Here is a 16,359-nt window from a genome sequence, read left to right on the forward strand (position 1 = left end):
TTCCAGCCATGACCTTGACAAGTTCATAGCTTCCAGTTTCATGTGGCTTATTCAGATGATCGTGCACGTGTGTGTGTGTGTGTGTGTGTGTGTGTGTGTTCGTTCGTGTGTGGTTGGTTTGCCTGGAGTGCAAACAGATGATGTCACATTCTCTGGAGTGCACTTTACCCACTGAACATGGACGCTGGTGTATTTATTGATTTCCCCCCCTCCCCCTCTCTTGCCTGATGACCTGAAACTCAAACAATGCTGGGTGCAGTGCCGATTAGGTGGAGCCATCTCATAGAGCAAATTTAAATATAACCAGGAAGCCGGTTAATGTAAAAAAAGACAGCAGTGTCTGTTCTGCATCGTGCGAGTGGATCAACAGGGAAGGGCCGAGAACAAAACAGATGAACACTGACCAACCCTAAGAAAGTATCTGATGATTCCCAGCCCTTGACTGGAAGGTAAATTATGTTCCCTGTGGCGAGAGGCAGGTGCGACAAAAACAGCTCGGTGTGTTTGGGTGTGATCCTACTGAGAGCTGTTCTCATGATGAAAAAGATGAAAGTCTCCTGCATTACTCAGAGTAACATTCTTTAAAAATTCATGCATGAAATTCAAGATAGTTGGAAGAGAGACTCTGCTTGTGAATTCACCCTCCTCCTCAGACTCTTCTAAACAGGCCTGTGGTAATATTGGTGCCCATGCTCATGTTTTGGTTGCTTGGAAACCTAACTGACCAGGCTTTTAAAAAAAAAAAAAAAAAAAAAAAAAAGGCTCCCTCATACCCCTTTTCCACCAAATCAGTTCCAGGGCTGGTTCGGGGCCAGTGCTGGTGCTGGTTCACAACTCGTTCAACTTGCGAGCCAGCTGAGAACCAGTTTGCTTTTCCATAGCTCGCGGTGCTAAGGGAAGCCACGTCATTACGTCGCTGTATACACCAGTTACGTCGCTACGTTTGCATAAACCTTGGCGCGAATAACGAAGCAAAAACAACACGGAAAAAGCAGCAGCAGCAACAATAATAATAATAAAAAATGACTTTGCGTTTGTACAGCTGCTGCTTCTCGTCGCTTAAAAACGGCAACCTTTCGCGGTCTTATTGTTGTTGGTCTTAACAACTCCACCCCCCGCTGACGTAAGCGGTTCTTTCCTCTGGCCCAGCAAAGAGTTGGTGCTAGCCTGGAACCGGTTTTTCTGGCTCCAGAGCCAGTTCTTTGTCAGTGGAAACAGAAAACCCGGTTCCAAACTAAGCACTGCCCCGAACTAGCCCTGGAACTGCTTTGGTGGAAAAGGGGCATCACACCAGAATCTGGTCTTCCCAGGTAGTCTCCTGTCCCAATACTAACCAGCTCTAAAGGTGTATGGGTGCAGCACCGATCTCCGTTTCCGTAGCCCTCAGCCTCTCGTCTATACAGCCAGGGTTACAATAGGAGGCTAGTCCCCTGGTAACCGCAAGAGTTTGACTTCCCTACTCACATCTGTATTGCAGCATGCCTTGCCAGATGGTAGTAGGTACCATCTTTATGATGGTCTTCAGTATGACCCAACCATGAGTAGAACTCGCAATCTCCCAGTCAAGAGGCGGACACACTAACCACTAGGCCAACTTGAGGTAGAAGATCCTATAGAATACAAGAAATAGGCGAAGGGTCTAGGCTAAAAAGTGGTAGTTAATTTACTAAAACATGACAAATTAGTTAACGGCGTCATGCCGATCAACGGTGCTCAACCAGCTGGAGTTAGAAGTTATACATTTTAAAATTAGCCAGCTCTTAACACTAATCCATGATCACATTTCCCAGCCCCAATTCGAACATCATCCTCTATAAACCGATCCTGGATCTACAGTTCTTTAGCACAAACTACTGAACACTCACCTCAACCCTACATCCAATCAGATGTTTGATCTGGGTTGATTGGCGAGTGCACTGCACGCTTCACTGCACTAAACTTTCTCATGTAGGCTTGACAACATTAGAGCCATCATTACAAAAATGGACAGATTCTTGCAGTCTACTGTAGGGAAGCCATGGCCTAATGGTTAGAGAAGCAGTTCCAACCAAAAGATCACTGGTTTGATTCCCTGGACCAGCAGGAATAGCTGAAGTGCCCTGCAGCAAGGCACCTAACCCCCTTCCCAGGCTGCTCTGGGTATGCTGTACATTGGATAAGGGTATCTGCTAAATGCTTATAACGTACGAACCTACAAGACAATATAGAAGAATGCATGACCCAGGTTTTCCTACACTGTTATAAACATGTTTAATGAACTGCTTGCTAACAAAACCACGAAACCTTTCAAGTTCCAGAGGCATTCAGAAACAAAACATACCAGCTACAAAGATAAATCCAGAGGTTTTATTTATTTATTTAAAAATGCAAGATCCAAAATCTTGAGGCTTTCCAAAAGACTTTTGAATAGAGGGGAACCGTCAGAGCCTTCTAGGCCTTCAGAGAAGCCCCAAACATATCAGCATTTCAAACGTTATCTTTAATTTCTTTCATTATAATTATTCTCTTCTGATTCTAATTTGCCCTCATTTTCCATCAAATGAAAGAGTTACTGTCCTGAAAACAGAATTATCCAGTGAGATTTTTTGTTTGTTGTCTCTAGGCTGAGAAGAGTTTAGAGCTGCTCACTCATTGCCGGGACAGAAGGCCATGGCAGTGTATGTTTATGTAGGAAGCGACAGATGAATTAACCAATCAGATTGAGTTACAGCGGGAGGTTTATCGCCATCAGCCTTCTCAAAGGCCAATGTGAGCTTAACCGCGACTCGGTGCAGCAGTGAAGTCACCTTCCAGCCGGTGTAGCGTTCATCAGTAGTGTTAGTGAATGCTAATAAAGCAGTCAAGCCAGTGCCATCGAGAGCAAGTAGCACAGGCTAATGACCAAGAAACTAAGATTTCTGTCTCCAGACTCTTCCACGCACTAGTTTTCACTCAGACTCAAGTATTCATTTCCTTAGTTACTTTTAAAAATCAGCATTGACGGCTACACACAACGGAGCAACCTGGCAGCCTGCCGCAAATCCCTTAAGCCTCGGTCACAACCGGCCGTACGTGCTCCTACGGCCAGTCTACGTGGAAAAAAAAACGCAAGAAATGCACGGAGGGCACGCGTGTGACGTGCTGATTTTCGAGCCGTAGACTGGCCGCAGACGTTCGTCATGTCAAACAAACTCTACGGGCGCTTACGTTTTTTTTCAGGTTGCAAGACAAACTAACGGCCAACGTGCATCTTTCTCCACGAACAAAAAAAAAACAAAAACGCAGCAATTTGGAAAACGCCAAAAATCGCATGGCCAAAAAAAAAAATAATAAAAATAAAAAATCGTACACCCAGTTGTGACCTAGGCTTTACAAAAACCTTTGCCCTGTTGTTTTTGGGTGTCTGGCTAAGTGTTAGCTGAGCTCCCAGCTCTAATAGTAACGGTTCGCCACTGCTTTTGAACATGCATGTACAGTACAGGCACTCTGTGCTTCCTGTTTGGTTTCATATCAAGTCTCCAAGTGTAAAAAGGCCCATACTACTGCAGAAGAACTTCTACTCTCATCAGAAGCAAAAAAATGGAAAATTTCCTTTGTCAAACGATGCACTTCATCAGAAGGTCTGTAACATGTCTGAGGACATGGAGTACCAGAGAACAGAGCATCTCTCAGCTCGCGACCGTCTCGCTTTACCGCTCAATGAATCCACCGATGTGGCGAATCACGACTTCGAAGAGCAGTATTTGTTCGGTGCGAATTTGCCAAAATCCACCACTACAGCAGAGATTTTTTTTCTGCATTGGATATCGTGGCAGTGAGGGTGTGATCGAGCGTCGGCTGTGACTGGCGAGGAGTCAGGCTGAACGAGCAGGTCACATGTCACCTGCGTCTAATTACTGGCTGTCTATTAACGCGTCTCTGTGCGTCTTTCAGATAGCCAGTAATATATGAGAGACAGAGTCGAGTTCCTCCAAACTGTGCGGTATCTTAAACGAACACTGAAAAGTGAAGGGGGGGAATAAAATTTAAAGAAATAAAATTGCGCCTTGGATTGTAGTGCCTGTTACAGATTTTTATACACATTTCATTCAGTGGGACTGAGCTGGACAAAAAGTGCATTGGCATGACAACGGGCAGAGCAGCCTCGATAACAATGTGGAATCGCTTCCTTTTGTTTTTCTCATCTCATCTCATTATCTCTAGCCGCTTTATCCTTCTACAGGGTCGCAGGCAAGCTGGAGCCTATCCCAGCTGACTACGGGCGAAAGGCGGGGTACACCCTGGACAAGTCGCCAGGTCATCACAGGGCTGACACATAGACACAGACAACCATTCACACTCACATTCACACCTACGGTCAATTTAGAGTCACCAGTTAACCTAACCTGCATGTCTTTGGACTGTGGGGGAAACCGGAGCACCCGGAGGAAACCCACGCAGACACGAGGAGAACATGCAAACTCCACACAGAAAGGCCCTCGCCAGCCCCGGGGCTCGAACCCAGGACCTTCTTGCTGTGAGGCGACAGCGCTAACCACTACACCACCGTGCCGCCCCACTTTTGTTTTTAAAAAAAAAAAAAAACCCACACAGAAGCATTAGCTGCTAAGGGCATGGTACGGTACCAGAGCTTCACGAAACCCTGTGAGAGGTTGTGAAAGTTGTTAATTACATCAAAGAACATTAGGTGTTTAAGCTTTGTCAAAAAAAAAAAAAAAATGGGGAATGGGCATCAACACCTCCTCCATCATGCTGAAGTCTGCTGGCTCTCCAGTTGGTTTTGCAAATAAATAAAAGGTGGGGTTTTTTTTTTCCTTTTTCTGTATTTTTTTTCTCCTCTTTCTAGCCCTGAGTAGCTTCGTATTTTGATTACAGGAAACAGAACAAAACATGCCCTGTCTTGAAAAAACCTGGAGCAGCTATTGATGATTTTAAAAATTATCACCCCATTTCCAATCTTCCCTTCATTGCAAAAGTCCTTGAGCATATTGTTGCCAATCAGCTCCAAGAGCATTTAACTCAATATAATCTTTGGGAGAAGTTTCAGTCTGGGTTTAGGGCCATGCACAGCACCGAGACTGCCCTGGTCAAGGTTGTCAATGATTTGCTGTTAGCTGCTGACACTGGCCATGTCAGTATACTTGTTCTCCTCGACCTTACAGCAGCTTTTGACACTGTATGTCACAATCTTTTATTGAGCCGTTTAGAAACTCTGCTTGGCATCACTGGTTCTTCTTTAGCCTGGTTTAAATCTTATCTTACCATGAGAGAACAGTTTGTGTCAGTTGGAGAATTTAGATCCCCGAAATCACCCCTCCTTCATGGTGTCCCTCAGGGCTCTGTCTTGGGACCCTTATTATTTGTAATATACATCCTTCCTCTTGGCCACATAATACAGCATTATGGGCTCAACTTTCACTGTTATGCAGATGACACCCAAATTTATATTCATACCAAACCCTCTCACCCACTCCCTCCGTCCAATCTCGTCGACTGTCTAAATGCTGTTAACAACTGGATGGTGCAGAATTTTCTTAAATTAAATCAAGACAAAAACAGAAGCCATCCTCATTTCCACCCCTTCTATCTTGAAAAAACTGGAGCACTCACAGCTATCTATTCCTGGTTATTTCACTTCCACTACTGTTGAATTAAGAAATTTGAGTGTTATTCTGGACTCTACTCTCTCTTTTGATTCACACATTAAAAGCATCACTAAAACAGCTTTTTTTCACCTGAAAAGTCTCTCCAAACTCCGTCCCTCCTTGACTTCATCTGCAGCTGAAACGCTTATACATGATTTTGTCACCTCAAGACTGGACTACTGCAATGCCCTGCTCGATGGCATCCCAGCCAAGCGACTAAATAGGCTGCAATATGTCCAAAACTCAGCTGCTGGATGGGGTACTCACTCACACCAGGCCCTGGGATCATATCACTCCTATTCTATACAACCTGCACTGGCTCCCAGTTAAATACCGCATCCAGTACAAAATTCTCTTACTTGTCTACAAATCCCTACATAACCTGGCCCCTCCCTATTTATCAAATCTCCTAACTCCAGATCAGTTACCTTTAAGTCTTCGCTCTACAGATGCCCGCCTATTAGCAGTCCCTTACTCTCGGCTCTGCTCTATGGGTGACGGGGCTTTCAGTGTAAATGGCCCTAAGCTGTGGAATGCCCTGCCACTAGCGTTGCACCAATGCTCAACACGGTCCTCTTTCAAAAAACAGCTAAAAACACATCTCTTTAGCTTGGCCTTTTCTCTTTGATTTTTAATAACGTTGTTATTGTTATTATTGATTTCTTATTATTTTATTATTGTTATTTTATTGTTCTGCTTTTATTGTTTGTTTTCTACTGTTCAGTGTCCTTGGGTACCCTGAAAGGCGCTTATAAATAAAATGCATTATTATTATTATTATTATTATTATTATTATTATTATAACGACAAAGTGGCAGAAGTGCCAGGCCTGGGACAGTTACGTTCACTGATTGGAAAGAAAGCGACATGTATATAAGGTCGTTTTCTCCCCAAACTCTGTCGGATATCCACATTACAGCAGAGTCAAGTGCTTTTCGTGGCAAGATGCTGAACTCTGCATTAACGTGTGTTGCATTTGCATTTATTTACATGCAGTGACTCAGCAGTGAGGGTTAAAGGCCTTGCGGAAACTCAACAGCGGCAGCCTGGATTTGAACTTTTAACCTTCCGATTCAGTAACCATGAGCCTTAATTGGCGAACCACAACCGTAGCAGAGAAATCACTCAACCATATACGAGAGTGTGTGTTCACCGGACTGCATTTAAAGCAGTGTTCCAAGTAAGAACAATGCAGCCACTCTTAAATCCCCATACGCACCTTAATAAATTAGGGGAGAAGGATCTGGACACAGGCCAGCCGTGACGATCGCTGAACTGCTGGAATGTGGTCTACCTGCCCTCAAGAACAACCCAGTCACATATTTGTGTGTGGTTTTGTCCTGGATTTGAGGTGAAATGTCACACTAAAGATATTTTTTTAAAGAAGGGAATTGAGCAAACTAAGCCTCGCGGTATGTACGATCTGAAAACATGAGCTAGAATCGTGAGTAAACTCACTATAGAATACTCCCCTGCTCGTCAAAATTCATCAAACCGTTTAGGAGGAGTTGTGCTTACGAGCTTGTCATCATGTATTGCCATATGCAAGGGAATAAGTTGAATTATCTCTCCTTGGAAACATCAGACTGGGACTATTTTCCTTCATGCACATCACGTGGTATACTGCAAATGTGTAAAGTTTCATCAAAATCCATCAAACCTTTTAGGAGGAGTTGCGTTTACAAGACACATGGACAGGGCGATTCCTATCCCGCCCAAATCAGTCTTGGTAAAATAAAAACAGCTTTAGGTGGGGTGGAACGACACAAGACCTTACAAGTAGACACTCCAGTGGGCTGTCCAGTCCCAATATTTACGCCAACAAGCCTCAATGTACAGCGATGTGACATATTTAATAACCTACGCTGCACTAGCTAGTTAGCTAGCTAAGTGCATTAATATAGGCTAAAAGTAAACAACCAAGTTATTATCCACCATTATCCTCTTCTAACAAAATTCCTAAAAACGTAGCACATCATGTTTTTGTGCTCTCGACAAACCAGGCCAACGTTTCAGCCAGGACAAGTTGCGTTCTGTCCTCGTACAAGATACTGAATCTTGCCAATGCCTTTATTTACCCATCGCAGGAAAGTTATAGAGCAGGTTTGTGCTTGATATTATTTAGCCCTGTTTTATCAGTGTTTACAAAAACCTGCATGTGCACCAGTGATCCGTGCACGCTAATTAAGCCGCCTAGTATAAGAACTGTTCTATCGGTCAGATCACATCTCGGCTTGTGTACGCGTGTGTAGCTCATCAGGTGAAACAAGATCGACTGTGAGCTACTGCTCACTTACGTATCCCCCCCACTCTCACTTGTATCAGAACGCAAGCAATCGAAGGAATAGGATACTTATTACGAATGCTGACTTCGACAAATAATTAACCCTGAAACAAGTAAACAGCAGCGTTCTCCCCAGGGATTTCAAACAGCATAGTAGTAAACCGGAAATTTGAAATCGCATTTTGCTTCTTGAAATAGCGTCAAAATCCACCCTGTTTCATAAATGCATTCAGTCGGTAAACAGGAAATCGATGTGCAACAGACCTGAAAAAGGTACACAAGGTACAGAACCCCAAGCTGAAGCTCGGTACCAAACAAACAGTTGCGATTTGTAGTTGCTGAGAAAGAGAAAAAAAAAAAAAAAAAAAAAAGTGTTGCGAAAATGTAAATCCACGCTATACGTTTCATAAATACATTCAGTCGGTAAACAGGAAGTCGACGTGGGAGTGACAGACCTGAAAACGGTATACATGGTATAGAACCCCAAGCTGAAGCTCGGTACCAAATATCAAGCAGTTGCGATTTGTAGTTGCTGGGGGGGGGGGGGGGGGGGGGGGTAACGAAAATTTTGTAAATCCACGCTATAGGTTTCATAAATGCATTCAGTCGGTAAACAGGAAGTCGATGTGGGACAGACCTGAAAACAGTAGACATGGTATAGAACCCCAAGCTGAAGCTCGGTACCAAATATCAAGCAGTTGCGATTTGTAGTTGCTGGGGGGAAAAAAAAAAAAGTTACGAAAATTTTGTAAATCCATGCTATACGTTTTGTAAATACATTCAGTCAGTAAGCAGGAAATCGATGTGCAACAGACCTGAAAACAGTATACAAGGTACAGAACCCCAAGCCGAAGCTTGGTACCAAATATCAAGCAGTTGCGATTTGTAGTTGCTGAGAAGAGAAAAAAAAAAAAAAAGGTGGTGTTGCGAAAATGTTGTAAATCCAGGCTATACGTTTCCTAAATACATTCAGTCAGTAAACAGGAAAATCAATGTGCAATAGACCTGAAAAAGGTATACAAGGTACAGAACCCCAAGCTGAAGCTCGGTACCAAATATCAAGCAGTTGTGATTTGTAGTTGCTGAGAAAAAAAAAAAAAAGTGTTACGAAAATTTTGTAAATCCACGCAATATGTTTCGTAAATACATTCAGTCGGTAAACAGGAAGTCGACGTGGGAGTGACAGACCTGAAAACGGTATACATGGTATAAAACCCCAAGCTGAAGTTTGGTACCAAGTGGCTGATTTGTAGTTGCTGAGAAAAAGGCCGTTTCGGACAGATGGACAGAGGTACGGTAAACCAGTATACCCACCCTCCTTCGGCGCAGGGGTATAATAATAATAAAGCAATTTGAAGAAGGCAACATGAGCTCTAGTTACTCATTGACGCTGTAACTATGACTTCAATAAAACCAACAAACAACAACCTGGACATGCGTTATGCTTCTCTCAGGTGCCTGGGCTACTGATTCATCCACCCTTGACCAGGTTTAAACACCACAGGACAGTTAGGAAAACTTTTCCTTCCTGAGGACACACCTGGAACAGGTGTTGAGCTAATTATTAATCCCCTCGCAAATTAGACTGAATATGGACGTAGAAGAAATGACCGACTGTACTCATTCCCAACGATTGACCTCGTCAGGATTTTCAGAACTGAGATCCTCAAGTACAGTCTTGCGAATTTGGATCACGAGTGTTAGAAAAGCACAAAGCAACAGGACACCGAAAATGAAAATGTTATACAAAGTGAAAAGAAATTCCTTCTTTCCGCAAGCACTTTATCCTGCTCAGGGTTGCAGTGGGTCCGGAGCCCATCCCAGGAACACAGGGTGAGGCGGGAATACATTCTGGATGCATATCAATCCATCACAGGGCATCATGCGCACACAGTCATACACTATAAGCAGTTTAGGGTAGCCGATAGAGCTGTGGCATAGATCACATCATATCGTCCATGATGTACCAGTACAATTCCTCACCTGATAAGAACGCGTCACCCTGCAATCTTGATATAATTGATGACGTTCGCATATCCACCACAACATAATAAGGGCATATCATCTCATACATACAACAAGAACAAGCTGAGAGGAAGGCAGAGTTCCAACCCTAAACAAGGAAGATTAATTAATCCCCCCAAAAAGGAGCTTCTTCTGTAATATCTAATTATTCTATCCACATTCACTGGATATGAGCAAACGTGCATTCTGATTGGCTACTCTACTACTAGGTTATCAGCTCATATACCGTGAGTAAAGAAAAACAAAATGGTGGCGTGTATTGCTGAACCAACCGAGGACGAAATCTACTCGAAAAGAAAATGCCAAAAATTAGGGGGGGAAAAAAAAAAAAAAAGCAGCAAAACATGAAATGAAAGTATTTGATGGTAAGAACGTATCTATTTTTATTTTTCAAGATTTATTATTTATTGCCTTTTCCACAAATTGCTCCCGTCATTTCGCCGGTTTGTTTACATTCTAAGCGGAAATTATTTTGCCAGACGTTTTGTATAAAGTTATCAAATTTGCAAAAAAAATTTTTTTTTTTTTTTTTAAAGTGCTCAGTTTCTCAAAATCCAGTTAATGTGGAGAGAATAAAACAATTATTCCACTCAACCTCATCATACATGGCTTATACGTATGACTCGATTTCGTGGAAAAACTTAATTATTCTATCTATATTCACTGGATATGAGCAATCGCACGTTCTGATTGGCTACTCTACTACTAGGCTATCATTTTATATACCATGATTAGAGAAAAAAAAAATGGTGGAGCGTGTTGCTGAACCAACCGAGGATGACAGAAAAACTACTGGAAAACAAAACCCCAAAAATGCAAAGCAACAAAACATGGAATAAAAGTATTTGATGGTAAAAATCTACTGGGGGGAGGGGGCAAATAAATAAGGTGCGTTTTCAAAAAAAAAAAAATCTACTTTTTTTTTAATTATCGTTACCGCAGAAAAAAGATACCATGAAATATCGCGATATAGTGTTAAGTCTAGATCGCCCAGCCTTAGTAGCTAATCCAGAAACTTGGTATGTTTTTGTTGAGATTAAGACCCCGTCCACACGTAGCCGGGTATCTGCTAAATCGAAGATATTTTTCTACGTTTTGGCCTGTCATCCACATGAAAACACATCAAAAACGAATATTTAAAAAAACTCCGGACAAAGTGAAGATTTTTGAAAACTCCGTGTATGCCTTTTCGTGTGGACAGAGATAACCGGAGTTTTGCGTTTTAGAACGTCACAATCTGCGCCAAAAAAATGACAACAAATCTGCCCTGACGTCAAACGTGCGACCTTTGTTTACTGCAGAGGCCAGATTAAGCATGGACTTAAGCTAGCCGCACACTACGGCGATCCACGCGGTACCGAACCGACCCATTTCAGAGCCGACTCCCGACAGGGCACGCACATATCCCCCGACTGTTTACGAGCGCAGTCGCGATTGAAGCGACACGTGACAACTTAATAGCTTTGTGATTGGCTATTGGATATAGTTACTGTTAAATCCAACACTTGAAGATGCTACAGGCTGAATTACAAATGACACAACATGGAATATGTAGCGCACTATCTAGGCTGCACGAGCTATTATTTCCAACCTTAAATAGTGCACTTATATAGGGGAGTTAAAGCGATTTGGAATTCAGCCACACAACTTGAGCAGAGTGGCTTTCCAGCCCACTGTGTCTATGGATAAAGCTTCAGTCTATGGAATTACAGTATATACCTGCATTAGGTGCTACCAACACGTATTTCTCACGCTAGAAATTGTGTTTAATGATGTCACGTGTTATATGCGAAAGATATGACTGGCTATTTATTGCTAGCGACTCTCGCCGATCAGTCTGGCTCCCGATTAGTTTTTCGAATCGGCTGTGAGATGAGTCGGTACCATCGAAAACTAGTCTTTACGCCTGACTCGCGACTTCAGTTGGCTCGGTACGCTGAAAATTGGCGTAGTTGTGCGGCTAGCTAAAGAGTAATGGATCGGAGTAGTGCCTTGAAAGCGTTAATTATTGTGCAGGTGCTATTTACATGTTTAATTTTAGAAGCCCAACTACTGCTCCAAGAGCACAGGCGATGTGATTAGGGGGTAAGATTTGGGGAAATAACCATCTACAGGTTTGGAATGCTTATGAATGTGATTGAAAACGCAGATGTTTGGTTATGTGTGGAAGGGATTTTTTTCGAAGACGAGGTGGTGTGGATAAAACATTTTTATAAACGGAGGGGGGGGAAAATGTTCGGTTTTAAAAATACCCGGCTACGTGTGTACATGGCATAAGGCTTATAAAATGCAAGAAGAGAAAAAATAAAAAATAAAATAAAAAGTTTGGGGTTTAATTGATGATCTGATTCAAGGTTTTTCGATGTGGAAACTGTACGTCCTGTGAAAGAAGACTGACTGAGCATCTGGGATGAAACGGTGCAGAGTGGTGTGACCCAAACCCATCCTGCACTTACTCGGTCTTTTTCCTGGACTTGTTCTCGTGCAGGTCCGGTAGGTTGATGACGGCTTGTCCCAGCAGCTTGTCGAGTCCCACCAGGGCGCGGTGCATCACTATGATGTAGAGGGTGCAGCGCTCGGCGTTCTCCCGGTGGAACAGCGGCAGGTCGAAGGTGGCTTCTTCCTTCCATACCGGCTCCACGCACTTCTCCACCACCGCCGTGGAGAACTTGTCCTTGGCCACCTGGATAATCGCGTACGCGTCGTTCGTCCCGTTTTTACCTTTGACCCTCAGCGCGCGCGCCTGAAGCACCGTCACCTGGACGCTGGTCGGGTACCACTGCTGGTTCTGCTCGGCTAGAGCCATCCTGCACCTCTCCCTCTCCCAAATCACTCAAACAGCACCTTCTAAACACCCTCCACACTCAAACACATACTTCACCGTTAATATACAGCTATTTTAAGCAGTATATCCGAGACTCCTCGGCTCACTTCCTGCTCCTGCCGCTGTTGTTTTGGTGACGGTCCTCCAAAACTTCTTTCAACGCCCGTGCTCCGGTTGCTATATCCCCACCTAAGCCACGCCCCCCAGCAAATATGGCCCTTTTTTGTCGCTGTTGTTGTTTTAAATCCCGCCTTTCTGCACCGTTTTGTAGTCCAATACAAATTTAGGCAGCTCATCGACCTGAAAATCTTCTTAACTATCGCTTATAATTCTTTCCCCCTACTCTTATAATGTCGTGTACACTAATAACCATCGAATCTACAAGTATTCCTGGGAATCGATTCCCAAAAAGAGTCGATTCTTCTATCTCAAGCGTTAAGAAACAGGAGTCGATTCCACCATGAAACAATCTCATTATCTGTAGCGGGGTACACCCTGGACAATTCACACTCACATTCACACCTACGGTCAATTTAGAGTCACCAGTTAGCCTAACCTGCATGTCTTTGGACTGTGGGAGAAACCGGAGCACCCGGAGGAAACCCACGCGGACACGACATGCAAACTCCGCACAGAAAGGCCCTCACCGGCCACGGGGCTCGAACCCGGACCTTCTTGCTGTGAGGCGACAGCGCTAACCACTACACCACCGTGACACCCATGGAGTGAAACCTGTTTTTTTTTTTTTGCTCTTCATCATGTACAGCTTGGACTTCAACAAATCATGCGCATACCCCTCAAATTTATCCATCCATCCGCTGCTTATCAAGCTGGAGCTTATCCCAGCTGACTACAAGTGAGAGGCAGGGACTACCATTCACACTCACATTCACACCTATGGTCAATTTAGAGCCACCAATTAGCCTAACCTGCATGTCTTTGGACAAACATGCAAACTCCACACAGAAAGGCCCTCGCCGGCCACGGGGCTCGAACCCGGACCTTCTTGCTGTGAGGCGACAGTGCTAACCACTACACCACCATGCTGCCCCCTTAAATTTATCCACTTTTCAATTTGTATATTTCAGATTCCATCCATCCATTATCTGTAGCCACTTATCCTGTCCTACAGGGTTGCAGGCAAGCTGGAGCCTGTCCCAGCTGACTATGGGCGAGAGGCGGGGTACACCCTGGACAAGTCGCTAGGTTATCGCAGGGCTGACACACAGACACAACCATTCACACCTACGGTCAATTTAGAGCCACCAATTAGCCTAACCTGCATGCCTTTGGACTGTGGGGGAAAACAGAGCAAACCTACACGGACACGGGGACAGCATGCAAACTCCACACAGAAAGGCCCTTGTCAGCCGCTGGGCTCGAACCCAGGATCTTCTTGCTGTGAGGCAAGAGTGCTAATCACTACACCACTACACATTTGTCACATGCACACTGCAAGACAGTTCAAGCAGTGAACACATGCACACACACCCAGAACAGTGGGCAGCCATACTACAGTGCCCAGGGAGCAGTCAGGGGTTAATTACCTTGCTCAAGGGCACTTCAGCCCAAGGCCGTCCCACGTTAACCTAACTGCATGTCTTTGGACTGTGGGGGAAACCAGAGCACCCAGAGGAAACCCATGCAGACACGGGGAGAACATGCAAACTCCACACAGAAAGGCCCTCGCCGGGTGCTGGGCTCGAACCCAAAACCTTCTTGTTGTGAGGTGACAGTGCTACGGTAACCACTGCATAGCTACTTTTGTCTTTGCTAATTTCTTCTATCTTAACTGTTCAAGCACCAATCACCAAAGCAAATTCCTTGTATGTGAGAACGTACTTGGAAATAAACTTGATTCTGATTCTGTATTTTTCCCCCTTTCAACCTCTTGTATGTCCTGACTTGTTTTTTTGTTCTATGCACCTGAGCCTTATATATTTAAAGCTAAGATGTTTATGCATAAATAATTTGTTAGATTAAGAAAATCTGAGGGGCGGCACGGTGGTGTAGTGGTTAGCGCTGTCGCCTCACAGCAAGAAGGTCCTGGGTTCGAGCCCCGGGGCCAGCGAGGGCCTTTCTGTGCGGAGTTTGCATGTTCTCCCCGTGTCCGCGTGGGTTTCCTCCGGGTGCTCCGGTTTCCCCCACAGTCCAAAGACATGCAGGTTAGGTTAACTGGTGACTCTAAATTGACCGTAGGTGTGAATGTGAGTGTGAGTGGTTGTCTGTGTCTATGTGTCAGCCCTGTGATGACCTGGCGACTTGTCCAGGGTGTACCCCGCCTTTCGCCCGTAGTCAGCTGGGATAGACTCCAGCTTGCCTGCGACCCTGTAGAAGGATAAAGCGGCTAGAGATAATGAGATGAGATGAGAAAATCTGAGATCTAATGTCTGATTTAAAAAAAAAAGTTTGTATTTTACTTTAGAAATATTAATAAAAGATTGCTAATGTCGGCTACAAAAGCTACCTTCCAGAATGAGTTTTAGGAAATGTACTAAATTTTGAACTAAATTACCATTATACATGTTTAAATGTGGGGCGGCACGGTGGTGTAGTGGTTAGTGCTGTTGCCTCACAGCAAGAGGGTCCGGGTTCGATCCCCGTGGCCGGCGAGGGCCTTTCTGTGTGGAGTTTGCATGTTCTCCCCGTGTCCGTGTGGGTTTCCTCCGGGTGCTCCGGTTTCCCCCACAGTCCAAAGACATGCAGGTTAGGTTAACTGGTGACTCTAAATTGAGCGTAGGTGTGAATGTGAGTGTGAATGGTTGTCTGTGTCTATGTGTCAGCCCTGTGATGACCTGGCGACTTGTCCAGGGTGTACCCCGCTTTTCGCCCGTAGTCAGCTGGGATAGGCTCCAGCTTGCCTGCGACCCTGTAGAACAGGATAAAGTGGCTACAGATAATGACATGAGATTATTGTTGTTTTTATTCTATACTTTTGTATTTGCTAAACTCTTCTATTTTAACTGTTCCAGCACCAATCACCAAAGCACATTCCTTCTATGTGAGAAAGTACTTGGCAATAAACTTGATTCTTATTATATTATATTATATTAATTATATTATATTATCTCATCTCATTATCTCTAGCCGCTTTATCCTTCTACAGGGTCGCAGGCAAGCTGGAGCCTATCCCAGCTGACTATGGGCGAAAGGCGGGGTACACCCTGGACAAGTCGCCAGGTCATCACAGGGCTGACACATAGACACAGACAACCATTCACACTCACATTCACACCTACGGTCAATTTAGAGTCACCAGTTAACCTAACCTGCATGTCTTTGGACTGTGGGGGAAACCGGAGCACCCGGAGGAAACCCACGCGGACACGGGGAGAACATGCAAACTCCACACAGAAAGGCCCTCGCCGGCCCCGGGGCTCGAACCCAGGACCTTCTTGCTGTGAGGCGACAGCGCTAACCACTACACCACCGTGCCGCCTATATTATATTATATTATACACTGTTTGTTTTACAAGTTTATCTCCTTTGCTGTTCTCTCTTGATGTCTTTGATACTGTATCACACACAAAAAAAAAACCCACAAGAGAACAGATTCATAGAATCGACTCAATTCCAAACACATGGAATCGGAATCGACTTGA

General features: G+C 44.3%; 1 protein-coding gene across 2 annotated transcripts in view; it reads right to left on the minus strand.

Annotated features, from left to right (window-relative positions):
• The window catches only part of rab11fip1a (RAB11 family interacting protein 1 (class I) a), a 47,890-nt gene extending 34,939 nt beyond the window's left edge, over positions 1-12,951 (minus strand). Inside the window, exon 1 of one of the 2 annotated variants that reach the window (XM_060931357.1) lies at positions 12,390-12,951. In XM_060931357.1, the coding sequence (XP_060787340.1) occupies positions 12,390-12,739 (350 nt within the window). In that variant the 5' untranslated portion in view covers positions 12,740-12,951. The remainder of the gene's footprint in view (positions 1-12,389) is intronic. The other variant, XM_060931359.1, reaches the window with a different exon arrangement.
• Positions 12,952-16,359: the final 3,408 nt, after the last annotated feature.

The sequence above is a fragment of the Neoarius graeffei genome, chromosome 10 (assembly GCF_027579695.1).
Source record: "Neoarius graeffei isolate fNeoGra1 chromosome 10, fNeoGra1.pri, whole genome shotgun sequence".
Taxonomy (NCBI): domain Eukaryota; kingdom Metazoa; phylum Chordata; class Actinopteri; order Siluriformes; family Ariidae; genus Neoarius; species Neoarius graeffei.